At 44.3% G+C, this 26,463-nt stretch overlaps 1 protein-coding gene across 8 annotated transcripts in view; it reads left to right on the top strand.

The window, feature by feature from the left end:
* The window catches only part of dapk2b (death-associated protein kinase 2b), a 77,357-nt gene extending 51,564 nt beyond the window's left edge, over positions 1 to 25,793 (top strand). For 2 of the 8 annotated variants that reach the window (XM_064990240.1, XM_064990239.1), the window contains exons 5-12: positions 4,356 to 4,488; positions 4,865 to 4,913; positions 8,109 to 8,135; positions 8,225 to 8,377; positions 10,461 to 10,506; positions 11,596 to 11,685; positions 11,869 to 11,952; positions 18,689 to 25,793. In XM_064990240.1, the coding sequence (XP_064846312.1) occupies positions 4,356 to 4,488; positions 4,865 to 4,913; positions 8,109 to 8,135; positions 8,225 to 8,377; positions 10,461 to 10,506; positions 11,596 to 11,685; positions 11,869 to 11,952; positions 18,689 to 18,769 (663 nt within the window). In that variant the 3' untranslated portion in view covers positions 18,770 to 25,793. The remainder of the gene's footprint in view (positions 1 to 4,355; positions 4,489 to 4,864; positions 4,914 to 8,108; positions 8,136 to 8,224; positions 8,378 to 10,460; positions 10,507 to 11,595; positions 11,686 to 11,868; positions 11,953 to 18,688) is intronic. The other 6 variants (XR_010458056.1, XR_010458055.1, XR_010458059.1 and 3 more) reach the window with 6 other exon arrangements.
* The last annotated feature ends 670 nt before the right edge of the window (positions 25,794 to 26,463 follow it).

Raw genomic sequence — 26,463 nt, 5'->3', positions numbered from 1 at the left:
GCTGAGTCACTGGCTTGCTGGGGCTCTCTCATGCCGTCCCTGAGGGGGTGCGTCACCTGAGTGGGTTGATTCACTGATGTGGTCATCCTGTCTGGGTTGGCGCCCCCCTTGGGTTGTGCCGTGGCGGAGATCTTTGCGGGCTATACTCAGCTTTGTCTCAGGATGGTAAGTTGGTGGTTGAAGATATCCCTCCAGTGGTGTGGGGGCTGTGCTTTGGCATAGTGGGTGGGGTTATATCCTTCCTGTTTGGCCCTGTCCGGGGGTGTCCTCGGGTGGGGCCACAGTGTCTCCTGACCCCTCCTGTCTCAGCCTTCAGTATTTATGCTGCAGTAGTTTATGTGTCGGGGGCTGGGGTCAGTTTGTTATATCTGGAGTACTTCTCCTGTCCAATTCGGTGTCCTGTGTGAATCTAAGTGTGCGTTCTCTAATTCTCTCCTTCTCTCTCTCGGAGGACCTGAGCCCTAGGACCATGCCCCAGGACTACCTGACATGATGACTCCTTGCTGTCCCCAGTCCACCTGGCCGTGCTGCTGCTCCAGTTTCAACTGAACCGCGGCCCTAGGACCATGCCCCAGGACTACTTGACATGATGACTCCTTGCTGTCCCCAGTCCACCTGGCCGTGCTGCTGCTCCAGTTTCAACTGTTCTGCCTTATTATTATTCGACCATGCTGGTCATTTATGAACATTTGAACATCTTGGCCATGTTCTGTTATAATCTCTACCCGGCACAGCCAGAAGAGGACTGGCCACCCCACATAGCCTGGTTCCTCTCTAGGTTTCTTCCTAGGTTTTGGCTTTTCTAGGGAGTTTTTCCTAGCCACCGTGCTTCTACACCTGCATTGCTTGCTGTTTGGGGTTTTAGGCTGGGTTTCTGTACAGCACTTTGAGATATCAGCTGATGTACGAAGGGCTATATAAATAAATTTGATTTGATTTGATTTGATCTGTACCTCAGCTTTTTATTTTACCTTTATTTATCTAGGCAAGTCAGTTAAGAACAAATTCTTTATTTTCAATGACGGCCTACCGGGGGACAGGGGCTCTGTAGTACCTAATGTTCTGGTCATCCTGGTATCAACAGGGGCTCTGTAGTACCTAATGTTCTGGTCATCCTGGTATCAACAGGGGCTCTGTAGTACCTAATGTTCTGGTCATCCTGGTATCAACGGGGGCTCTGTAGTACCTAATGTTCTGGTCATCCTGGTATCAACAGGGGCTCTGTAGTACCTAATGTTCTGGTCATCCTGGGGCTCTGTAGTACCTAATGTTCTGGTCATCCTGGTATCAACGGGGGCTCTGTAGTACCTAATGTTCTGGTCATCCTGGGGCTCTGTAGTACCTAATGTTCTGGTCATCCTGGTATCAACAGGAGCTCTGTAGTACCTAATGTTCTGGTCATCCTGGGGCTCTGTAGTACCTAATGTTCTGGTCATCCTGGGGCTCTGTAGTACCTAATGTTCTGGTCATCCTGGGGCTCTGTAGTACCTAATGTTCTGGTCATCCAGGGGCTCTGTAGTACCTAATGTTCTGGTCATCCTGGTATCAACAGGGGCTCTGTAGTACCTAATGTTCTGGTCATCCTGGGGCTCTGTAGTACCTAATGTTCTGGTTATCCTGGGGCTCTGTAGTACCTAATGTTCTGGTCATCCTGGGGCTCTGTATTACCTAATGTTCTGGTCATCCAGGGGCTCTGTAGTACCTAATGTTCTGGTCATCCTGGGGCTCTGTAGTACCTAATGTTCTGGTCATCCTGGGGCTCTGTAGTACCTAATGTTCTGGTCATCCTGGTATCAACAGGGGCTCTGTAGTACCTAATGTTCTGGTCATCCTGGGGCTCTGTAGTACCTAATGTTCTGGTTATCCTGGGGCTCTGTAGTACCTAATGTTCTGGTCATCCTGGGGCTCTGTAGTACCTAATGTTCTGGTCATCCTGGGGCTCTGTAGTACCTAATGTTCTGGTCATCCTGGGGCTCTGTAGTACCTAATGTTCTGGTCATCCTGGGGCTCTGTAGTACCTAATGTTCTGGTCATCCTGGGGCTCTGTAGTACCTAATGTTCTGGTCATCCTGGGGCTCTGTAGTACCTAATGTTCTGGTCATCCTGGTATCAACGGGGGCTCTGTAGTACCTAATGTTCTGGTCATCCTGGGGCTCTGTAGTACCTAATGTTCTGGTCATCCTGGGGCTCTGTAGTACCTAATGTTCTGGTCATCCTGGGGCTCTGTAGTACCTAATGTTCTGGTCATCCTGGGGCTCTGTAGTACCTAATGTTCTGGTCATCCTGGGGCTCTGTAGTACCTAATGTTCTGGTCATCCTGGGGCTCTGTAGTACCTAATGTTCTGGTCATCCTGGTATCAACGGGGGCTCTGTAGTACCTAATGTTCTGGTCATCCTGGGGCTCTGTAGTACCTAATGTTCTGGTCATCCAGGGGCTCTGTAGTACCTAATGTTCTGGTCATCCTGGGGCTCTGTAGTACCTAATGTTCTGGTCATCCTGGGGCTCTGTAGTACCTAATGTTCTGGTCATCCTGGGGCTCTGTAGTACCTAATGTTCTGGTCATCCTGGTATCAACGGGGGCTCTGTAGTACCTAATGTTCTGGTCATCCTGGTATCAACAGGGGCTCTGTAGTACCTAATGTTCTGGTCATCCTGGTATCGACAGGAGCTCTGTAGTACCTAATGTTCTGGTCATCCTGGTATCAACAGGGGCTCTGTAGTACCTAATGTTCTGGTCATCCTGGGGCTCTGTAGTACCTAATGTTCTGGTCATCCTGGGGCTCTGTAGTACCTACTGTTCTGGTCATCCTGGGGCTCTGTAGTACCTAATGTTCTGGTCATCCTGGGGCTCTGTAGTACCTAATGTTCTGGTCATCCTGGTATCAACAGGGGCTCTGTAGTACCTAATGTTCTGGTCATCCTGGTATCAACAGGGGCTCTGTAGTACCTAATGTTCTGGTCATCCTGGGGCTCTGTAGTACCTAATGTTCTGGTCATCCTGGGGCTCTGTAGTACCTAATGTTCTGGTCATCCTGGTATCAACAGGGGCTCTGTAGTACCTAATGTTCTGGTCATCCAGGGGCTCTGTAGTACCTAATGTTCTGGTCATCCTGGGGCTCTGTAGTACCTAATGTTCTGGTCATCCTGGTATCAACAGGAGCTCTGTAGTACCTAATGTTCTGGTCATCCAGGGGCTCTGTAGTACCTAATGTTCTGGTCATCCTGGGGCTCTGTAGTACCTAATGTTCTGGTCATCCTGGGGCTCTGTAGTACCTAATGTTCTGGTCATCCTGGGGCTCTGTAGTACCTAATGTTCTGGTCATCCTGGGGCTCTGTAGTACCTAATGTTCTGGTCATCCTGGGGCTCTGTAGTACCTAATGTTCTGGTCATCCTGGTATCAACAGGGGCTCTGTAGTACCTAATGTTCTGGTCATCCTGGGGCTCTGTAGTACCTAATGTTCTGGTCATCCTGGGGCTCTGTAGTACCTAATGTTCTGGTCATCCTGGTATCAACGGGGGCTCTGTAGTACCTAATGTTCTGGTCATCCTGGGGCTCTGTAGTACCTAATGTTCTGGTCATCCTGGGGCTCTGTAGTACCTAATGTTCTGGTCATCCTGGTATCAACAGGGGCTCTGTAGTACCTAATGTTCTGGTCATCCTGGGGCTCTGTAGTACCTAATGTTCTGGTCATCCTGGTATCAACAGGGGCTCTGTAGTACCTAATGTTCTGGTCATCCTGGGGCTCTGTAGTACCTAATGTTCTGGTCATCCTGGTATCAACAGGGGCTCTGTAGTACCTAATGTTCTGGTCATCCTGGGGCTCTGTAGTACCTAATGTTCTGGTCATCCTGGGGCTCTGTAGTACCTAATGCTCTGGTCATCCTGGGGCTCTGTAGTACCTAATGTTCTGGTCATCCTGGGGCTCTGTAGTACCTAATGTTCTGGTCATCCTGGGGCTCTGTAGTACCTAATGTTCTGGTCATCCTGGGGCTCTGTAGTACCTAATGTTCTGGTCATCCTGGGGCTCTGTAGTACCTAATGTTCTGGTCATCCTGGGGCTCTGTAGTACCTAATGTTCTGGTCATCCTGGGGCTCTGTAGTACCTAATGTTCTGGTCATCCTGGTATCAACAGGGGCTCTGTAGTACCTAATGTTCTGGTCATCCTGGGGCTCTGTAGTACCTAATGTTCTGGTCATCCTGGGGCTCTGTAGTACCTAATGTTCTGGTCATCCTGGGGCTCTGTAGTACCTAATGTTCTGGTCATCCTGGTATCAACAGGGGCTCTGTAGTACCTAATGTTCTGGTCATCCTGGGGCTCTGTAGTACCTAAAGCCAATGTTGTTGTTTTCAGCCTGAGAACATCATGCTGTTGGATAAGAATGTTGATCTGCCGCGCATCAAGCTCATAGACTTTGGTCTGGCTCATAAGATGGATCAGGTTGGGACGGACTTTAAAAAGATCTTTGGAACACCTGAATTTGTGGGTAAGTATTTCAAGGCATTGAGGAGGACGCCATGTTTCTGTATACCAGGCGTCATCTACATTTTATTGACTGATATTTGACAATAGACTATGTTGGAGAGAATGTGTAGTTTTGTTTCTTTGTGTTGTGTTGTGTAGTGTTGTCAGTGTGTAGTGTTGTGTCATGTCATTGTGTAGAGTTGTAGTGTTGTCATTGTGTAGTGTTGTCATTGTGTAGTGTTGTCATTGTGTTGTGTCATTTGCACATTTGGTATTCACTCAACCAGCTTCACCTGGAATGTCATTGTGTAGTGTTGTGTCATGTCATAGTGTTGTGTCATGTCATAGTGTTGTGTAGTGGAGAGACTATAGTGTGTTGTGATAATATATATTTCCAGCTCCAGAAGTCGTCAACTATGAGCCTCTGGGTTTAGAAGCAGACATGTGGTAAGAGCTGATAACTACCTCACACACATTGGTTTAATTTATACAACATGCTTTCACACACACACACACAAACACACACACACACACACACACACACACACACACACACACACACACACACACACACACACACACACACACACACACACACACACACACACACACACACACACACACACACACACACACACACTACCAGTCAAAAGTTTGGACACACCTACTCATTTAAGGTATGGATATGGAATCATGCAGTAACCAAAGAAGTGTTAAACAAATCAAAATATATTTTAGATTCTTCAAAGTAGCCACCATTTGCCTTGATGACAGCTTTGCACACTTGGTATTCTCTCAACCAGATTCACCTGGAATGCTTTTCCAACAGTCTTGAAGGAGTATGCTGAACACTTGTTGGCTGCTTTTCCATCAATCTGCGGTCCAACTCATCCCTAACCATCTCAATTTGGGTGAGGTTGGGTGATTGTGGAGGCCAGGTCATCTGATGCAGCACTCCATCACTCTCCTTCTTGGTCAAATAGCCCTTACACAGCCTGGAGGTGTGTTGGGTCATTGTCCTGTTGAAAAACAAATAATAGTCCCACTAAGCGCAAACCAGATGGGATGGAGTATCGCTGCAGAATGCTGTGGTAGCCATGCTGGTTACGTGTGTCTTGATTTCTAAATAAATCACCATCACACCTCCTCCTCCATGCTTCACGGTGGGAACCACACATGCAGATATCATCTGCATGATGTGTTTCTTGGCCCAGTCAAGTCTCTTCTTCTTATTGGTGTCGTCCTTTAGTAGTAGTTTCTTTGCATAAATTTGACTTTGACGGCCTGATTCACACAGTCTCCTCTGAACAGTTGATGTTGAGATGTGTCTGTTACTTGAACTACGTGAAGCATTTATTTGGGCTGCAATTCCTGAGTCTGGTAAGTCTAATGATCTTATCCTCTGCAGCAGAGGTAACTCTGGGTCTTCCTTTCCTGTGGAGGTCCTCATAAGAGCCAGTTTCATCATCGCACCTGATTATTTTTGCGACTGCACTTGAAGAAACTTTCCAAATTTGACATTTTCCGGACACCTAACAATGGACTGTCGTTTCTCTTTGCTTATTTAAGCTGTTCTTGCAATAACATGGACTTGTTTTTTAACCAAATAGGACTGTCTTCTGTATACCACCCCTACCTTGTCACAACACAACTGATTGGCTCAAACGCATTAAGAAGGAAAGAAGTTCCACAAATGAACTTTTAACAAGGCACATCTGTTAATTGAAATGCATTCCAGGTGAATACCTCCTGAAGCTGGTTGATAGAATGCCAAGAACGTGCAAAGCTGTCATCAAGGCAAAGGGTGTCTACTTTGAAGAATCTCAAATATAAAATATATTTTGATTTGTTCAACACTTTTTTGGTTACTACATGATTCCATATGTGTCATTTCATAGTTTTGATTCTTCACTATTATTCTACAATGCAGAAAATAGTAAAAAATAAAGAAAAACCCTTTTGACTGGTACTGTAGACACACACATAGATACGCACACACAGATATACACATAGATACAGATACACACACACACACGCACAGATACACACACAGATACATACATAGATAGATACACACACACAGATAGATACACACTCAGCTAGATACACACACAGATAGATACACTCACAGATACATACACACACAGATAGATACACACATAGATACACACACAGATAGATATACACACGCAGATAGACACACAGATAGACAGAGACACATAGATAGACACACACACACACACACACACACAGATAGATAAACACTCAGATAGATAGATAAACACACAGATAGATAGATAAACACGCAGATAGATGCACACAGATGCACACACAGATCGATGCACACACAGATATATATATACACACACACATGTAGATAGATAAACACACAGATAGCTAGATAAACACACAGATAGATACACACACAGATAGATAGACACACAGATAGATAGACACACAGATAGATAGATAAACACACAGATAGATAGATAAACACACAGATAGATAGATAACCACACATATAGATACACACACAGATAGATAAACACACAGATAGATAGATAAACACACAGATAGATAGATATACACACAGATAGATAGATAAACACACAGATAGATAAACACACAGATGCACACACAGATAGATAAACACACAGATAGATATACACACACACATATAGATACACACATAGATAGATAAACACACAGATAGATACACACACAGATAGATAAACACAGATGCACATACAGATAGATAAACACACAGATAGATACACACACACATAGCTAGATAAACACACAGATAGATACACACACAGATAGATATACACACAGATAGATTACCACACAGATAGATTAAAACACAGATAGATAAACACACAGATAGATAGATACACATAGATAGATAAACACACACACAGATAGATATACACACACAGATAGATAGATAAACACACATATACACACACATACATATAGACAGATACACAGATAGATATACACACACAGATAAACACACACATAGATAAACATACATACACCCACATAGATACACACTCACAGATACACACAGATAGATAAACACACACACAGATAGATATACACACACAGATAGATAGATAAACACACATATACACACACATACATATAGACAGATACACAGATAGATATACACACACAGATAAACACACACATAGATAAACATACATACACCCACATAGATACACACTCACAGATACACACAGATAGATAAACACACAGATAGATAAACACACAGATAGATAAACACAGATGCACACACAGCTAGATAAACACACAGATAGATACACACAGATAGATATACACACAGATAGATACACACAGATAGATAAACACACAGATAGATAAACATACATACACCCACATAGATACACACTCACAGATACACACAGATAGATAAACACGCAGATAGATAAACACACAGATAGATAAACACACAGATAGATAAACATACATACACCCACATAGATACACACTCACAGATACACACAGACACACCGTGTGTTCCATCCACCAACCTCACTACCGATTCAACACCAGGACAGCTGACAGGCTGTGAATCATCTCCACTGATGAACCTTGTGTTCTCCTCTTCCGTCACAGGAGCATCGGAGTCATCACCTACATACTGTAAGTAGAAACGGTTTAAAGTAGATGGCTTATACATCTATTGATGTGACAGTTTGGACAGTGTCACTAATGACTGTGTGTGTTTTCAGTTTGAGTGGAGCGTCGCCGTTCCTTGGTGACTCGAAGCAGGAGACTCTAGGGAACATCTCAGCCATAGCCTATGAGTTCGATGACGACTTGTTCAGCAGGACCAGTGAGCTGGCCAAAAGCTTTATACGACAACTACTGGAGAAAGACACCAGGTTAGGGGTTAGAGATACACATAGGTCAAAGGTCAGATGAGAATAAAGACCCGTATGTGGAGTTCTGAGCTAGCCAGCTGCAGAGGAGAGATCTCAACCTTAACACTGGGTGTGTCAGTGCTGAGCGATTCATCAAAATGTAGGTTATCTTTCAGTTTATAAACAACTAATTGAAATTAAAATTATTTGAATTCCATTTTCTTCAGGGTTTTCCTGTGAGCTCAATGCGCACATTGCATAGTTTCTCTGGAGATTAATCAGATCAAGCCCAAACTGTGTGATGTAGTAGGGAGTTTCCAACAGGCCAATATTCAACATAGTTTCGTGCAGAAAACATGGTAATTAACTACAATGACCATAATTCATTGCGCGCCTCCTTGTCCGGTCTGTTTGTTTCTTTTAGTGTGGGGCAGACACAGAAAAATGCATGATGGAGAAGGACAGAGGGCAGTTATTTCACAAGTTATCTTAACCTGAAAATACATAATCCAAGTCATTAATAGTTGCAATTCAGCAGTCATAAAAGTTATGTCTTATTTACTTTGAAGAACTACTAAAATAGTGATTTTGTCAGGCAGCAACTCTATAGAGATGATGACTTGGAAGGAAATGATATAGGAATCAAATAAAACTAATGTAAGATTATATACAGTGGGGGGGGAAGTATTTAGTCAGCCACCAATTGTGCAAGTTCTCCCACTTAAAAAGATGAGAGAGGCCTGTAATTTTCATCATAGGTACACTTCAACTATGACAGACAAAATGAGAAAAAAAATCCAGAAAATCACATTGCAGGATTTTTAATGAATTTATTTGCAAATTATGGTGGGAGAACTTGCAAATTATGGTGGGAGAACTTGCACAATTGGTGGCTGACTAAATACTTTTTTGCCCCAATGTATAGATACAGTATATATAATATCTAACTAATGTAATAAACACAACAACTGAAATATGTTATTATAGTGAAGTGAATAAATGATGGTTAATAAATGATCAGCAGTAATGGACAGTGATTCATTGTTTTATTCTGTTTTGTTACAGCGTTCAACCCACATAATGCATAGCGCATTTCATTATTTAAAAAAAATATACACCGAAAACAAGATAATTTTTTAAAATAATCCAACCGAAACAACCTCAAAAAGCACTGATTGCTCAGCGCTATTGTGTGTTACTTAACATCAATCAATCATATTTATTTATGAAGCCCTTCTTACATCAGCTGATGTCACAAAGTGCTGTACAGAAACCCAGCCTAAAACCCCAAACAGCAAGCAATGCAGGTGTAGAAGCACGGTGGTTAGGAAAAACTCCCTAGAAAGGCCAAAACCTAGGAAGAAACCTAGAGAGGAAGCAGGCTGTGAGGGGTGGCCAGTCCTCTTCTGGCTGTGCCGGGTGGAGATTATAACAGTACATGGCCAAGATGTTAAAATGTTCATAGATGACCAGCAGGGTCAAATAATAATAATAATCACAGTGGTTGTAGAGGGTATAGCACCTCAGGAGTTTTATACCCGAGCGTTCAGAGTTAAGAGACAGCAGGTGAGGTAGAGAGAGTCAAAAACAGCACGTCCGGTGAACAGGTCAGTGTTCCAGGCAGAACAGTTGAAACTGGAGCAGCAGCACAACCAGGTGGACTGGGGACTGCAAGGAGTCATTGGGCCAGGTAGTCCTGAGGCATGGTCCCAGGGCTCAGGTCCTCCTGGAGGGGAGGGAGAAAGAGAATTAAAGCAGCATACTTAACAAGGATCCAACCCTTTTTTTCAATTTTTGCCGAAAATTATATACCCAAATCTAACTGCCTGTAGCTCAGGACTAGCATCCCTCCAGTATTCATCTTTCTTTGTTAATTGATTAGTCACTGGACTTGTTTCCTTGAGAGACACAGACACAATATCCAGCTGGGAAGGAACCTACAGTACATGCATACCCCAGAGGTTGTCAGTGTCGAGGCAGGATGGGACTTGTTCACTTGCCAACCATCTGTTTTCATAGAGCGAAAAACACTTCTTTATGTGTGTGTGTACTAGCGTCCCCTCGCTAAGCTAACAAACCTTTACTGTTGGTCTTTGCCTTTCAGAAAACGGTTGACTATCCATGGTGCTCTGAACCATCCCTGGATACAGGTAATGGTTTATCATGGTATATTTGTTGAACACTTTAAAGCTCGACTATAACATTCTGTTCTGCAGAGATTGAAATGTTGCCACCCTGACTGTCAGTAAATTTAGGCAAATAGAAAAGGCCTAACCAGCTCTGCTACGACGAGTAAAAAGTAAAAACCTTAATAGTTAGTCAAGAACTCTCTGGATAACATGTAAACAGCCTAACCAGCTCTGCTACGGCCGGTAAAATGGTCAGAGTTCTGTTCTCTCATTTGTGTCTGGAAGTAGCTAGCCAGCAAGCTTGGGTGCTTGGTTGGGACAAGCATGCATTGGCAGGCAAGCTGCAGAAGGACGAGGAGGCTACATTTCCCCATTGTTTATCAGTGCAATTTTGACGGCCAACTAGCTGAAAAAGTTTGAGAGGGTTTATCTAAATGTTCCTGCATTAGATTCCTGCATTAGATACTTAATATCACTGGACAGTTTTATCTCCATCTCTTCATTCAAAGACATGATCATGGACACTCTCCTAGCCCCCGTCCCTTCCTTTTGGTAGGCCGTCATTGTAAATAAGAATTTGTCCTTAACCTGACTTGCCTGGTTAAATAAATAAAATAAAACATGTTTAATTAATCCTTAGCCTTTGAAGGCGTAGAAGGCCCATTCTTCCCCACTGTGTTTGGGTTAGTACTAATTTTTAGAATGGCTATTTTTTTCATCGCTATGTTGTTCTGAAATATAACCCAGAAATACTGGACATGGTGGTGAATTGGACTCACATTATTCTGGTCTTGTCCCCCTCTTCGTCTTGGTTTGCTCCGGTCTTGAATTGGACACAACACTGTTGCTTACCATAGATTTCCTAGGTATAGATCCCTGTCTTTAACCGTGTGTGTTGTCCCCCTGCAGCCGTTGGACTCCAGACATAACAAACTGACCCTAGCCCCCCGACACAAACTACTGCAGCATAAATACTGGAGGCTGAGACAGGAGGGGTCAGGAGACACTGTGGCCCCATCCAATGACACCCCCGGACAGGGCCAAAAGGGAAAGATAGGATTTCCTAGGTATAGATCCCTGTCTTTAACCATGTGTGTTGTCCCCGTGCAGCCGTTGGACTCCAGACAGGCCCTGGTAAAGAGACAGTCTGTGGTCAACCTGGAGAACTTCAGGAGACAATACGCCCGACGCAGGTGGAAGGTAAAACAGACCTTACACGGCAATAGGAGTGTATGGAAAGAAACCTTTTGGGGAATTAATTTATGGACTTGGTTGCTCTCCTAATCACAACTGTGTGTCTGCCTCAGGGCCTACATTCCCTCCCAGCCTGGTTTGATTTGTGTAGATGGAGCCTCTTATCACTCTGAACTCTCCCCCCTACAGCTTTCCTTCAGAATTGTGTCTCTCTGTAACCATTTAACTCGCATGATGAAGAAAGGTCATCCCAAGCTGGCAGCCCAGGACGAGGTACGTACAATAGGAGCTCACAGTCTAGTCCACAGGAGGCTGGTGGCACCTTAATTGGGGAGGACAGGCTCGTGGTAATGACTGGATCGGAATGAGTGGAATGGAGTCAAAAATATCAAACATGGTTTGATGCCGTTCCATTGGCTCCATTCCAGCCATTATTATGAGCCGTCCTCCCCTCAGCAGCCTCCACTGCTGTAGTCTACATTTAGATAGTCATCTTATCCAGAGTCCTTCATCAGATGCTCTTATCCAGAGTCCTTCATCAGATGCTCTTATCCAGAGTCCTTCATCAGATGCTCTTATCTAAAGAGTCAAGTTTGGTGTTTTTCTACATGAGCTATCACTGGTAGCAGCAGATCTATGGGCTAACTAGATCAGATCTACATTAGTTATCACTGGTAGCAGCAGGTCTATGGGTTAACTAGATCAGTTCTACAGCAGGTCTATGGGTTAACTAGATCAGATCTACAGCAGGTCTATGGGTTAACTAGATCAGATCTACAGCAGGTCTATGGGACTGGCAGCATGATTCTATTACAGTGTTTAGTACAGTATGTGTTGTTAGCAGTATACAGTAGGCAACAGTACCGTCCCTGTGAAAGATGTTATAAATATGCCGCCTGGGTACTGTCACGGTGCAGAATGCTGCTTCTGTTTTCCACAGACATGTTATTCTGTTAGTTCTCAAACTAAAATAAGTAATACATAATTAACTCTGTTGATGGTTGCACACTGTACATTCAGTTGTTTTGGGAACAGAAGTGTGACTGTGTGTGTGACAGACAGTGATGGCATTCTCTGAATGCAAAATAAACCGTATGCTGCAAATTGAGGCATGCTGTTGAGTGGTAAGGGTGGTGCACAACAGTTGTTTCTGGCTCAGGGTAACCAAGGTTACAACTCAGGTTAAGGTTACAGCTCAGGTTAAGGTTACAGCTCAGGGTAAGGTTTGCAGCTCGGGTTAAGGTTACAGCTCAGGTTAAGGTTTGCAGCTCGGGTTAAGGTTACAGCTCAGGGTAAGGTTACAGCTCGGGTTAAGGTTACAGCTCAGGTTAAGGTTACAGCTCAGGGTAAGGTTACAACTCAGGGTAAGGTTACAGCTCAGGGTAAGGTTACAGCTCAGGGTTAGGTTACAGCTCAGGGTAAGGTTACAGCTCAGGGTAAGGTTACAGCTCAGGTTAAGGTTACAGCTCGGGTTAAGGTTACAGCTCGGGTTAAGGTTACAGCTCGGGTTAAGGTTACAGCTCAGGGTAAGGTTACAGCTCAGGGTAAGGTTACAGCTCAGGTTAAGGGTTTGCATCTCAGGTTAAGGTTACAGCTCAGGTTAAGGTTACAGCTCAGGTTAAGGTTACAGCTCAGGTTAAGGTTTGCAGCTCGGGTTAAGGTTACAGCTCAGGTTAAGGTTTGCAGCTCAGGTTAAGGTTACAGCTCAGGTTAAGGTTTGCAGCTCGGGTTAAGGTTACAGCTCAGGTTAAGGTTTGCAGCTCGGGTTAAGGTTACAGCTCAGGTTAAGGTTTGCAGCTCGGGTTAAGGTTACAGCTCAGGGTAAGGTTACAGCTCGGGTTAAGGTTACAGCTCAGGGTAAGGTTACAGCTCAGGTTAAGGTTACAGCTCAGGTTAAGGTTACAGCTCAGGTTAAGGCTACAGCTCAGGTTAAGGTTACAGCTCGGGTTAAGGTTACAGCTCAGGGTAAGGTTACAGCTCAGGTTAAGGTTTGCAGCTCGGGTTAAGGTTACAGCTCAGGGTAAGGTTACAGCTCGGGTTAAGGTTACAGCTCAGGTTAAGGTTACAGCTCAGGGTAAGGTTACAACTCAGGGTAAGGTTACAGCTCAGGGTAAGGTTACAGCTCAGGGTTAGGTTACAGCTCAGGGTAAGGTTACAGCTCAGGGTAAGGTTACAGCTCAGGTTAAGGTTACAGCTCGGGTTAAGGTTACAGCTCGGGTTAAGGTTACAGCTCAGGGTAAGGTTACAGCTCAGGGTAAGGTTACAGCTCAGGGTAAGGTTACAGCTCAGGTTAAGGGTTTGCATCTCAGGTTAAGGTTACAGCTCAGGTTAAGGTTACAGCTCAGGTGAAGGTTACAGCTCAGGTTAAGGTTTGCAGCTCGGGTTAAGGTTACAGCTCAGGTTAAGGTTTGCAGCTCAGGTTAAGGTTACAGCTCAGGTTAAGGTTTGCAGCTCGGGTTAAGGTTACAGCTCAGGTTAAGGTTTGCAGCTCGGGTTAAGGTTACAGCTCAGGTTAAGGTTTGCAGCTCGGGTTAAGGTTACAGCTCAGGGTAAGGTTACAGCTCGGGTTAAGGTTACAGCTCAGGGTAAGGTTACAGCTCAGGTTAAGGTTACAGCTCAGGTTAAGGTTACAGCTCAGGTTAAGGCTACAGCTCGGGTTAAGGGTTTGCATCTCAGGTTAAGGTTACAGCTCAGGTTAAGGTTACAGCTCAGGTTAAGGTTGCAGCTCAGGTTAAGGTTACAGCTCAGGTTAAGGTTACAGCTCAGGTTAAGGTTACAGCTCAGGTTAAGGTTTGCAGCTCGGGTTAAGGTTACAGCTCAGGTTAAGGTTACAGCTCAGGTTAAGGTTACAGCTCAGGGTAAGGTTACAGCTCAGGTTAAGGTTTGCAGCTCAGGTTAAGGTTACAGCTCAGGTTAAGGTTTGCAGCTCGGGTTAAGGTTACAGCTCAGGTTAAGGTTTGCAGCTCGGGTTAAGGTTACAGCTCAGGTTAAGGTTTGCAGCTCGGGTTAAGGTTACAGCTCAGGGTAAGGTTACAGCTCGGGTTAAGGTTACAGCTCAGGGTAAGGTTACAGCTCAGGTTAAGGTTACAGCTCAGGTTAAGGTTACAGCTCAGGTTAAGGCTACAGCTCGGGTTAAGGGTTTGCATCTCAGGTTAAGGTTACAGCTCAGGTTAAGGTTACAGCTCAGGTGAAGGTTACAGCTCAGGTTAAGGTTTGCAGCTCGGGTTAAGGTTACAGCTCAGGTTAAGGTTTGCAGCTCAGGTTAAGGTTACAGCTCAGGTTAAGGTTTGCAGCTCGGGTTAAGGTTACAGCTCAGGTTAAGGTTTGCAGCTCGGGTTAAGGTTACAGCTCAGGTTAAGGTTTGCAGCTCGGGTTAAGGTTACAGCTCAGGTTAAGGTTTGCAGCTCGGGTTAAGGTTACAGCTCAGGGTAAGGTTACAGCTCGGGTTAAGGTTACAGCTCAGGGTAAGGTTACAGCTCAGGTTAAGGTTACAGCTCAGGTTAAGGTTACAGCTCAGGTTAAGGCTACAGCTCGGGTTAAGGGTTTGCATCTCAGGTTAAGGTTACAGCTCAGGTTAAGGTTACAGCTCAGGTTAAGGTTGCAGCTCAGGTTAAGGTTACAGCTCAGGTTAAGGTTACAGCTCAGGTTAAGGTTACAGCTCAGGTTAAGGTTTGCAGCTCGGGTTAAGGTTACAGCTCAGGTTAAGGTTACAGCTCAGGTTAAGGTTACAGCTCAGGGTAAGGTTACAGCTCAGGTTAAGGTTTGCAGCTCAGGTTAAGGTTACAGCTCAGGTTAAGGTTTGCAGCTCGGGTTAAGGTTACAGCTCAGGTTAAGGTTTGCAGCTCGGGTTAAGGTTACAGCTCAGGTTAAGGTTTGCAGCTCGGGTTAAGGTTACAGCTCAGGGTAAGGTTACAGCTCGGGTTAAGGTTACAGCTCAGGGTAAGGTTACAGCTCAGGTTAAGGTTACAGCTCAGGTTAAGGTTACAGCTCAGGTTAAGGCTACAGCTCGGGTTAAGGGTTTGCATCTCAGGTTAAGGTTACAGCTCAGGTTAAGGTTACAACTCAGGTTAAGGTTACAGCTCAGGTTAAGGTTACAGCTCAGGTTAAGGTTACAGCTCAGGTTAAGGCTACAGCTCGGGTTAAGGGTTTGCATCTCAGGTTAAGGTTACAGCTCAGGTTAAGGTTACAACTCAGGTTAAGGTTACAGCTCAGGTTAAGGTTACAGCTCAGGTTAAGGTTACAGCTCAGGTTAAGGCTACAGCTCGGGTTAAGGGTTTGCATCTCAGGTTAAGGTTACAGCTCAGGTTAAGGTTACAGCTCAGGTTAAGGTTACAGCTCAGGTTAAGGTTGCAGCTCAGGTTAAGGTTACAGCTCAGGTTAAGGTTACAGCTCAGGTTAAGGTTACAGCTCAGGTTAAGGTTACAGCTCAGGGTAAGGTTACAGCTCAGGTTAAGGTTACAGCTCAGGTTAAGGCTACAGCTCGGGTTAAGGGTTTGCATCTCAGGTTAAGGTTACAGCTCAGGTTAAGGTTACAGCTCAGGTTAAGGTTACAGCTCAGGTTAAGGCTACAGCTCGGGTTAAGGGTTTGCATCTCAGGTTAAGGTTACAGCTCAGGTTAAGGTTACAACTCAGGTTAAGGTTACAGCTCAGGTTAAGGTTACAGCTCAGGTTAAGGTTACAGCTCAGGTTAAGGCTACAGCTCGGGTTAAGGGTTTGCATCTCAGGTTAAGGTTACAGCTCAGGTTAAGGTTACAACTCAGGTTAAGGTTACAGCTCAGGTTAAGGTTACAGCTCAGGTTAAGGTTACAGCTCAGGTTAAGGCTACAGCTCGGGTTAAGGGTTTGCATCTCAGGTTAAGGTTACAGCTCAGGTTAAGGTTACAGCTCAGGTTAAGGTTACAGCTCAGGTTAAGGTTGCAGCTCAGGTTAAGGTTACAGCTCAGGTTAAGGTTACAGCTCAGGTTAAGGTTACAGCTCAGGTTAAGGTTACAGCTCAGGGTAAGGTTACAGCTCAGGTTAAGGTTACAGCTCAGGTTAAGGCTACAGCTCGGGTTAAGGGTTTGCATCTCAGGTTAAGGTTACAGCTCAGGTTAAGGTTACAGCTCAGGTTAAGGTTACAGCTCAGGTTAAGGTTGCAGCTCAGGTTAAGGTTACAGCTCAGGTTAAGGTTACAGCTCAGGTTAAGGTTACAGCTCAGGTTAAGGTTACAGCTCAGGTTAAGGTTACAGCTCAGGTTAAGGTTACAGCTCAGGTTAAGGTTACAGCTCAGGTTAAGGTTACAGCTCAGGGTAAGGTTACAGCTCAGGTTAAGGTTACAGCTCAGGTTAAGGTTACAGCTCAGGTTAAGGTTACAGCTCAGGTTAAGGTTACAGCTCAGGTTAAGGTTACAGCTCAGGTTAAGGTTGCAGCTCAGGTTAAGGTTGCAGCTCAGGTTAAGGTTACAGCTCAGGTTAAGGTTACAGCTCAGGTTAAGGTTACAGCTCAGGGTAAGGTTACAGCTCAGGTTAAGGTTACAGCTCAGGTTAAGGTTACAGCTCAGGTTAAGGTTACAGCTCAGGGTAAGGTTACAGCTCAGGTTAAGGTTACAGCTCGGGTTAAGGGTTTGCATCTCGGGTTAAGGTTTGCAGCTCGGGTTTGCAGCTCAGGTTAAGGTTTGCAGCTCGGGTTAAGGGTTTGCATCTCGGGTTAAGGTTTGCAGCTCAGGTTAAGGTTACAGCTCGGGTTAAGGGTTTGCATCTCGGGTTAAGGTTTGCAGCTCAGGTTAAGGTTTGCAGCTCAGGTTAAGGGTTTGCAGCTCAGGTTAAGGTTTGCAGCTCAGGTTAAGGTTTGCAGCTCGGGTTAAGGGTTTGCAGCTCAGGTTAAGGTTTGCAGCTCAGGTTAAGGTTTGCAGCTCAGGTTAAGGTTTGCAGCTCGGGTTAAGGGTTTGCAGCTCAGGTTAAGGTTTGCAGCTCAGGTTAAGGTTTGCAGCTCAGGTTAAGGTTTGCAGCTCGGGTTAAGGGTTGCAGCTCGGGTTAAGGTTGGCAGCACAGGTTTGAAGCTCAGGTTAAGGTTTGCAGCTCGGGTTTGCAGCTCAGGTTAAGGTTTGCAGCTCAGGTTAAGGTTACAGCTCGGGTTAAGGGTTTGCATCTCGGGTTAAGGTTTGCAGCTCGGGTTTGCAGCTCAGGTTAAGGTTTGCAGCTCGGGTTAAGGGTTTGCATCTCGGGTTAAGGTTTGCAGCTCAGGTTAAGGTTACAGCTCGGGTTAAGGGTTTGCATCTCGGGTTAAGGTTTGCAGCTCAGGTTAAGGTTTGCAGCTCAGGTTAAGGGTTTGCAGCTCAGGTTAAGGTTTGCAGCTCAGGTTAAGGTTTGCAGCTCGGGTTAAGGGTTTGCAGCTCAGGTTAAGGTTTGCAGCTCAGGTTAAGGTTTGCAGCTCAGGTTAAGGTTTGCAGCTCAGGTTAAGGGTTTGCAGCTCAGGTTAAGGTTTGCAGCTCAGGTTAAGGTTTGCAGCTCAGGTTAAGGTTTGCAGCTCGGGTTAAGGGTTGCAGCTCGGGTTAAGGTTGGCAGCACAGGTTTGAAGCTCAGGTTAAGGTTTGCAGCTCGGGTTTGCAGCTCAGGTTAAGGTTTGCAGCTCAGGTTAAGGTTTGCAGCTCGGGTTAAGGTTTGCAGCTCGGGTTAAGGTTTGCAGCTCGGGTTAAGGTTTGCAGCTCGGGTTAAGGTTTGCAGCTCGGGTTAAGGTTTGCAGCTCGGGTTAAGGTTTGCAGCTCAGGTTAAGGTTTGCAGCTCAGGTTTGTAGCTCGGGTTTGCAGCTCAGGTTAAGGTTTGCAGCTCGGGTTAAGGTTACAGCTTAGGTTAAGGTTTGCAGCTCAGGTTAAGGTTACAGCTTAGGTTAAGGTTTGCAGCTCAGTTTCAGGTTTGCAGCTCATGTTAAGGTTTGCAGCTCAGGTTAAGGTTTACAGCTCTTTTTAAGGTTTGCAGCTCTAGTTAAGGTTTGAGCTCGGGTTAATAAGGTCTGTTGTTTTATCATACTTCCAGAGGGACTGTGAGAGCGACCAGGAGACGGAGATGATCATGAAGAAAAGACCCAGAACCAGGAAGAGAAGCAACACTTCCTGAAACCTGCCTATCTTTTCTGATTTGTTGAATGTGTGTCTGTAGCACACATGATTGGTCCAAAAGCAGCCACAGAGACTAATTCAAAAACTGCTGTCCATACAAGGTCTTTTATATGTTGCACAGCATTCTAAAAACACATTTTCTGGGGCAATAGATGAAACACGTTGATAGTGTTTCCTATGGAGGGATTTCAGCGCCAACAGAAATGGTATTTGAATCCCTGCCTTCTGTAAAGCTATCTAGATTGTAGAAATGTACATGTGATAGGGGACAGGTTACACGGTACAGGTTAGGGTTACAGGTTAGGATAGGGGACAGGATAGGGTACAGGTTAGGATAGGGTACAGGTTAGGGTTACAGGTTAGGATAGGGGACAGGATAGGGTACAGGTTAGGATAGGGTACAGGTTAGGGTTACAGGTTAGGATAGGGGACAAGATAGGGTACAGGTTAGGGTAGGGTACAGGTTAGGGTTACAGGTTAGGATAGGGTACAGGTTAGGATAGGGGACAGGACAGGGTACAGGTTAGGGTACAGGTTAGGATAGGGGACAGGATAGGGTACAGGTTAGGATAGGGTACAGGTTAGGGTTACAGGTTAGGATAGGGGACAAGATAGGGTACAGGTTAGGGTAGGGTACAGGTTAGGGTTACAGGTTACGATAGGGGACAGGATAGGGTACAGGTTAGGGTACAGGTTAGGATAGGGTACAGGTTAGGGTTACAGGTTAGGATAGGGGACAGGATAGGGTACAGGTTAGGGTACAGGTTAGGATAGGGTACAGGTTAGGGTTACAGGTTAGGATAGGGGACAGGATAGGGTACAGGTTAGGGTAGGGTACAGGTTAGGGTTACAGGTTAGGATAGGGGACAGGATAGGGTACAGGTTAGGGTACAGGTTAGGATAGGGTACAGGTTAGGGTTACAGGTTAGGATAGGGGACAGGATAGGGTACAGGTTAGGGTACAGGTTAGGATAGGGTACAGGTTAGGGTACAGATTAGGATAGGGTACAGGTTAGGGTTACAGGTTAGGATAGGGGACAGGATAGGGTACAGGTTAGGGTACAGATTAGGATAGGGTACAGGTTAGGGTTACAGGTTAGGATAGTGGACAGGTTAGGGTACAGGTTAGGATAGGGTACAGGTTAGGATAGGGTACAGGTTAGGATAGGGTACAGGTTAGGGTTACAGGTTAGGATAGGGGACAGGATAGTGTTACACGGTACGGGTTAGGGTTAGGGTACTGGTTAGGGTTATAGTGGACAGGTTAGGGTTACAGGTTAGGATAGGGGACAGGTTAGGGTTATAGTGGACAGGTTAGGGTTGCAGGTTAGGATAGGGGACAGGTTAGGGTTATAGTGGACAGGTTAGGGTTGCAGGTTAGGATAGGGGACAGGTTAGGGTTACCGTGGACAGGTTAGGATATGATACAGGTTAGGGTTACAGTGGACAGGTTAGGGTTACCGTGGACAGGTTAGGATATGATACAGGTTAGGGTTACAGTGGACAGGTTAGGGTTACAGTGGACAGGTTAGGGTTACAGTGGACAGGTTAGGGTTACAGTGGACAGGTTAGGGTTACAGTGGACAGGTTAGGGTTACAGTGGACAGGCTAGGGTTACAGTGGACAGGTTAGGGTTACAGTGGACAGGCTAGGGTTACAGTGGACAGGTTAGGGTTACAGTGGACAGGTTAGGGTTACAGTGGACAGGTTAGGGTTACAGTGGACAGGTTAGGGTTACAGTGGACAGGTTAGGGTTACAGTGGACAAGTTAGGGTTACAGTGGACAGGCTAGGGTTACAGTGGACAGGTTAGGGTTACAGTGGACAGGTTAGGGTTACAGTGGACAGGTTAGGGTTATAGTGGACAGGTTAGGGTTACAGTGGACAGGCTAGGGTTACAGTGGACAGGTTAGGGTTACAGTGGACAGGTTAGGGTTACAGTGGACAGGTTAGGGTTACAGTGGACAGGTTAGGGTTACAGTGGACAGGTTAGGGTTACAGTGGACAGGTTAGGGTTACAGTGGACAGGTTAGGGTTACAGTGGACAGGTTAGGGTTACAGTGGACAGGTTAGGGTTACAGTGGACAGGTTAGGGTTATAGTGAGCAGGTTAGGGTTACAGTGGACAGGTTAAGGTTAGGGTATATGTTGGGGTGCAGGTTAGGGTACAGGTTAGATTCCTCATTCTGCTGTTGTCCTCGTAAATGAACAACCTCCTCATTCTGCTCTTGTCTTCATTCTGCTGTTGTCCTGATAAGTGACTAACTTCCTCATTCTGCTGTTGTCTTCATAAGAGACTAACTTCCTCATTCTGCTGTTGTCTTCATAAGAGACTAACTTCCTCATTCTGCTGTTGTCTTCATAAGAGACTAACTTCCTCATTCTGCTGTTGTCCTCATAAGTGACTAACTTCCTCATTCTGCTGTTGTTCTCATAAGAGACTAACTTCCTCATTCTGCTGTTGTCTTCATAAGAGACTAACTTCCTCATTCTGCTGTTGTCTTCATAAGAGACTAACTTCCTCATTCTGCTGTTGTCCTCATAAGAGACTAACTTCCTCATTCTGCTGTTGTCTTCATAAGAGACTAACTTCCTCATTCTGCTGTTGTCCTCATAAGTGACTAACTTCCTCATTGTGCTGTTGTCCTCATTCTGCTGTTGTCCTCATTCTGCTGTTGTCCTCATAAGTGACTAACTTCCTCATTCTGCTGTTGTCCTCATAAGTGACTAACTTCCTCATTCTGCTGTTGTCCTCATTCTGCTGTTGTCCTGATAAGTGACTAACTTCCTCATTCTGCTCTTGTCCTCATTCTGCTGTTGTCTTCATAAGTGACTAACTTCCTCATTCTGCTCTTGTCCTCATTCTGCTGTTGTCTTCATAAATGAACAACTTCCTCATTCTGCTGTTGTCTTCATAAATGAACAACTTCCTCATTCTGCTGTTGTCCTCATTCTGCTGTTGTCTTCATAAATGAACAACTTCCTCATTCTGCAGTTGTCCTCGTAAGTGACTAACTTCCTCATTCTGCTCTTGTCCTCATAAGTGACTAACATCCTCATTCTGCTGTTGTCTTCATAAATGAACAACTTCCTCATTCTGCTGTTGTCTTCATAAATGAACAACTTCCTCATTCTGCTGTTGTCCTCATTCTGCTGTTGTCTTCATAAATGAACAGCTTCCTCATTCTGCTGTTGTCGTCATAAGTGACTAACTTACTCATTCTGCTGTTGTTTTCATAAATGAACAACTTCTTCATTCTGCTGCTGTCCTCATTCTGCTGTTGACCTCATTCTGCTTTTGTCTTCATTCTGCTGTTGTCCTCATAAGAGACTAACTTCCTCATTCTGCTGTTGTCCTCATAAGTGACTAACATCCTCATTCTGCTCTTGTCCTCATTCTGCTGTTGACCTCATAAGAGACTAACTTCCTCATTTTGCTGTTGTCGTCATTCTGCTCTTGTCCTCATTCTGCTGTTGTCCTCATAAGAGACTAACTTCCTCATTCTGCTGTTGTCCTCATAAGTGACTAACTTCCTCATTCTGCTGTTGTCCTCATAAATGAACAACCTCCTCATTCTGCTGTTGTCCTCATTCTGCTGTTGTCCTCATAAGTGACTAACTTCCTCATTCTGCTGTTGTCCTCATTCTGCTGTTGTCCTCATTCTGCTGTTGTCCTGATAAGAGACTAACTTCCTCATTCTGCTCTTGTCCTCATTCTGTTGTTGTCTTCATGAGTGACTAACTTCCTCATTCTGCTCTTGTCCTCATTCTGCTGTTGTCTTCATAAATGAACAACTTCCTCATTCTGCTGTTGTCTTCATAAATGAACAACTTCCTCATTCTGCTGTTGTCCTCATTCTGCTGTTGTCTTCATAAATGAACAACTTCCTCATTCTGCTGTTGTCCTCGTAAGTGACTAACTTCCTCATTCTGCTCTTGACCTCATAAATGAACAGCTTCCTCATTCTGCTGTTGTCCTCATAAGTGACTAACTTACTCATTCTGCTGTTGTTTTCATAAATGAACAACTTCTTCATTCTGCTGCTGTCCTCATTCTGCTGTTGACCTCATTCTGCTTTTGTCTTCATTCTGCTGTTGTCCTCATAAGAGACTAACTTCCTCATTCTGCTGTTGTCCTCATAAGTGACTAACATCCTCATTCTGCTCTTGTCCTCATTCTGCTGTTGACCTCATAAGAGACTAACTTCCTCATTCTGCTGTTGTCGTCATTCTGCTCTTGTCCTCATTCTGCTGTTGTCCTCATAAGAGACTAACTTCCTCATTATGCTTTTGTCCTCATAAGTGACTAACTTCCTCATTCTGCTGTTGTCCTCATAAATGAACAACCTCCTCATTCTGCTGTTGTCCTCATTCTGCTGTTGTCCTCATAAGTGACTAACTTCCTCATTCTGCTGTTGTCCTCATTCTGCTGTTGTCCTCATTCTGCTGTTGTCCTGATAAGAGACTAACTTCCTCATTCTGCTGTTGTCGTCATTCTGCTCTTGTCCTCATTCTGCTGTTGTCCTCATAAGTGACTAACTTCCTCATTCTGCTGTTGTCCTCATAAATGAACAACCTCCTCATTCTGCTGTTGTCCTCATTCTGCTCTTGTCCTCATAAGAGACTAACTTCCTCATTTTGCTGTTGTCCTCATAAGTGACTAACTTCCTCATTCTGCTCTTGTCCTCATTCTGCTGTTGACCTCATTCTGCTCTTGTCTTCATTCTGCTGTTGTCCTCATAAGAGACTAACTTCCTCATTCTGCTGTTGTCCTCATAAGTGACTAACTTCCTCATTCTGCTGTTGTTCTCATAAATGAACAACCTCCTCATTCTGCTGTTGTCCTCATTCTGCTGTTGTCTTCATAAATTAACAACTTCCTCATTCTGCTGTTGTCCTCGTAAGTGACTAACTTCCTCATTCTGCTCTTGTCCTCATAAATGAACAGCTTCCTCATTCTGCTGTTGTCCTCATAAGTGACTAACTTACTCATTCTGCTCTTGTCCTCATAAATGAACAGCTTCCTCATTCTGCTGTTGTCCTCATAAGTGACTAACTTACTCATTCTGCTGTTGTTTTCATAAATGAACAACTTCTTCATTCTGCTGCTGTCCTCATTCTGCTGTTGACCTCATTCTGCTTTTGTCTTCATTCTGCTGTTGTCCTCATAAGAGACTAACTTCCTCATTCTGCTGTTGTCCTCATAAGTGACTAACATCCTCATTCTGCTCTTGTCCTCATTCTGCTGTTGACCTCATAAGAGACTAACTTCCTCATTCTGCTGTTGTCGTCATTCTGCTCTTGTCCTCATTCTGCTGTTGTCCTCATAAGAGACTAACTTCCTCATTCTGCTGTTGTCCTCATAAATGAACAACCTCCTCATTCTGCTGTTGTCCTCATTCTGCTGTTGTCCTCATAAGTGACTAACTTCCTCATTCTGCTGTTGTCCTCATTCTGCTGTTGTCCGCATTCTGCTGTTGTCCTGATAAGAGACTAACTTCCTCATTCTGCTGTTGTCGTCATTCTGCTCTTGTCCTCATTCTGCTGTTGACCTCATTCTGCTCTTGTCTTCATTCTGCTGTTGTCCTCATAAGAGACTAACTTCCTCATTCTGCTGTTGTCCTCATAAGTGACTAACTTCCTCATTCTGCTGTTGTCGTCATTCTGCTCTTGTCCTCATTCTGCTGTTGACCTCATTCTGCTCTTGTCTTCATTCTGCTGTTGTCCTCATAAGAGACTAACTTCCTCATTCTGCTGTTGTCCTCATAAGAGACTAACTTCCTCATTCTGCTGTTGTCCTCATAAGTGACTAACTTCCTCATTCTGCTGTTGTCCTCATAAGTGACTAACTTCCTCATTCTGCTGTTGTCCTCATAGATGAAACACCTCATCATTCTGCTGTTGTCCTCATTCTGCTCTTGTCCTCATAAGTGACTAACTTCCTCATTCTGCTGTTGTCCTCATAGATGAAACACCTCATCATTCTGCTGCTGTCCTCATTCTGCTGTTGACCTCATTCTGCTCTTGTCTTCATTCTGCTGTTGTCCTCATAAGAGACAAACTTCCTCATTCTGCTGTTGTCCTCATAAGTGACTAACTTCCCCATTCTCATATGTGAACAACCTCCTCATTCCCATGTACTGTACATCTAATAAACAGAGTTAGTAAAGATTTGTATTATCTCTCTTGAAAACTGGCCTTACTTTGTATGACTGAAATGTTCAAGTTTTGATATATTTTAATATATTCATGAAATGGGGATTTTGTGTCTTAAGTGGGTCGTGCATGCTGACCACACCGCTCACATTGCGGAATAAATGTGCACATGCATGTTAATCAATAATTACATCCAAACTGCTTGCGCACGTCAACATCTGCATAGCCAGGCGCTGAAATAGAACCAAGTTCTATTTGTGATGCTGAATGCGCTGCAAGTCCCGCCTCTCCCATCTCCTCATTGGTTGTTAGGAGCATCTACCCACTTGGGTGATTGAAAGCCACTGAGGTCCACACTCCAGTCCAGTTGGTGGTGGTAATGCACCTTAAAGCTGGTTGCCAACCGCCATATAAAGTCCAAAGAAGAAAACTGAAGGAGGAGAGATTACTCGACACTGACTTCCCCTTTTATCTGTGGATTCACTGTCAGAGTAGAGAACATTCAAACAAATCTACAAAGATCCAGGAAAAAAATTGACCTTGTGTATTTCAAGTAAAATAACAACCCAGTGTTTTTTAATTTTATCCCAGGACAAATGAACTAGCTAAATGTCCATGAATGTTTCATGTGTTTAGACCTGTCCCAAATGAATATAAATCGTTCAGAGTTCGTTTGGATATTTCAACTTGCGTGTCCTGATTGTGTCTGGTGTGGTTGGACAAAATCAACATGCGTGCAATGTGCACGTGGATGCAGGCGTGTGCCCGGTGTCGTCAACATGTTTGTTCTTGTGATTCAATGCTGGAGGCTTTGCTGTTCAACAAAAAGGATGTATTTGTTTAAAAAAATAAACTTTGTTAAAAAGAAGTCAGCAATGTGTGTTAATGCTTTATATATGTCTTGTTGGACCACGTGCTTTAGTCTGTTTGAAGTCCTATCTATTCATTCTGTATCTACAGTAGTTCTGTCTCTTCATTCTGTATCTACAGTAGTTCTAGTGATTCATTCTGTATCTACAGTAGTTCTATCTATTCATTCTGTATCTACAGTAGTTCTATCTATTCATTCTGTATCTGCAGTAGTTCTATCTATTCATTCTGTATCTACAGTAGTTCTGTCTCTTCATTCTGTATCTACAGAAGTTCTATCTAGTCATTCTATATCTACAGTAGTTCTATCTCTTCATTCTGTATCTAAAGTAGTTATATCTCTTCATTCTGTATCTACAGTACAGTAGTTCTATCTATTCATTCTGTATCTACAGTAGTTATATCTCTTCATTCTGTATCTACAGTAGTTCTATCTATTCATTCTGTATCTACAGTACAGTAGTTCTATCTCTTCATTCTGTATCTACAGTACAGTAGTTCTATCTATTCATTCTGTATCTACAGTAGATCTATCTCTTCATTCTGTATCTACAGTACAGTAGTTCTATCTATTCATTCTGTATCTACAGTAGTTATATCTCTTCATTCTGTATCTACAGTAGTTCTATCTCTTCATTCTGTATCTACAGTAGTTCTATCTATTCATT

This window comes from Oncorhynchus masou, chromosome 15 (genome assembly GCF_036934945.1).
Source record: "Oncorhynchus masou masou isolate Uvic2021 chromosome 15, UVic_Omas_1.1, whole genome shotgun sequence".
Taxonomy (NCBI): Eukaryota; Metazoa; Chordata; class Actinopteri; order Salmoniformes; family Salmonidae; genus Oncorhynchus; species Oncorhynchus masou.
This window is presented reverse-complemented; position numbering and strand designations above follow the sequence as displayed.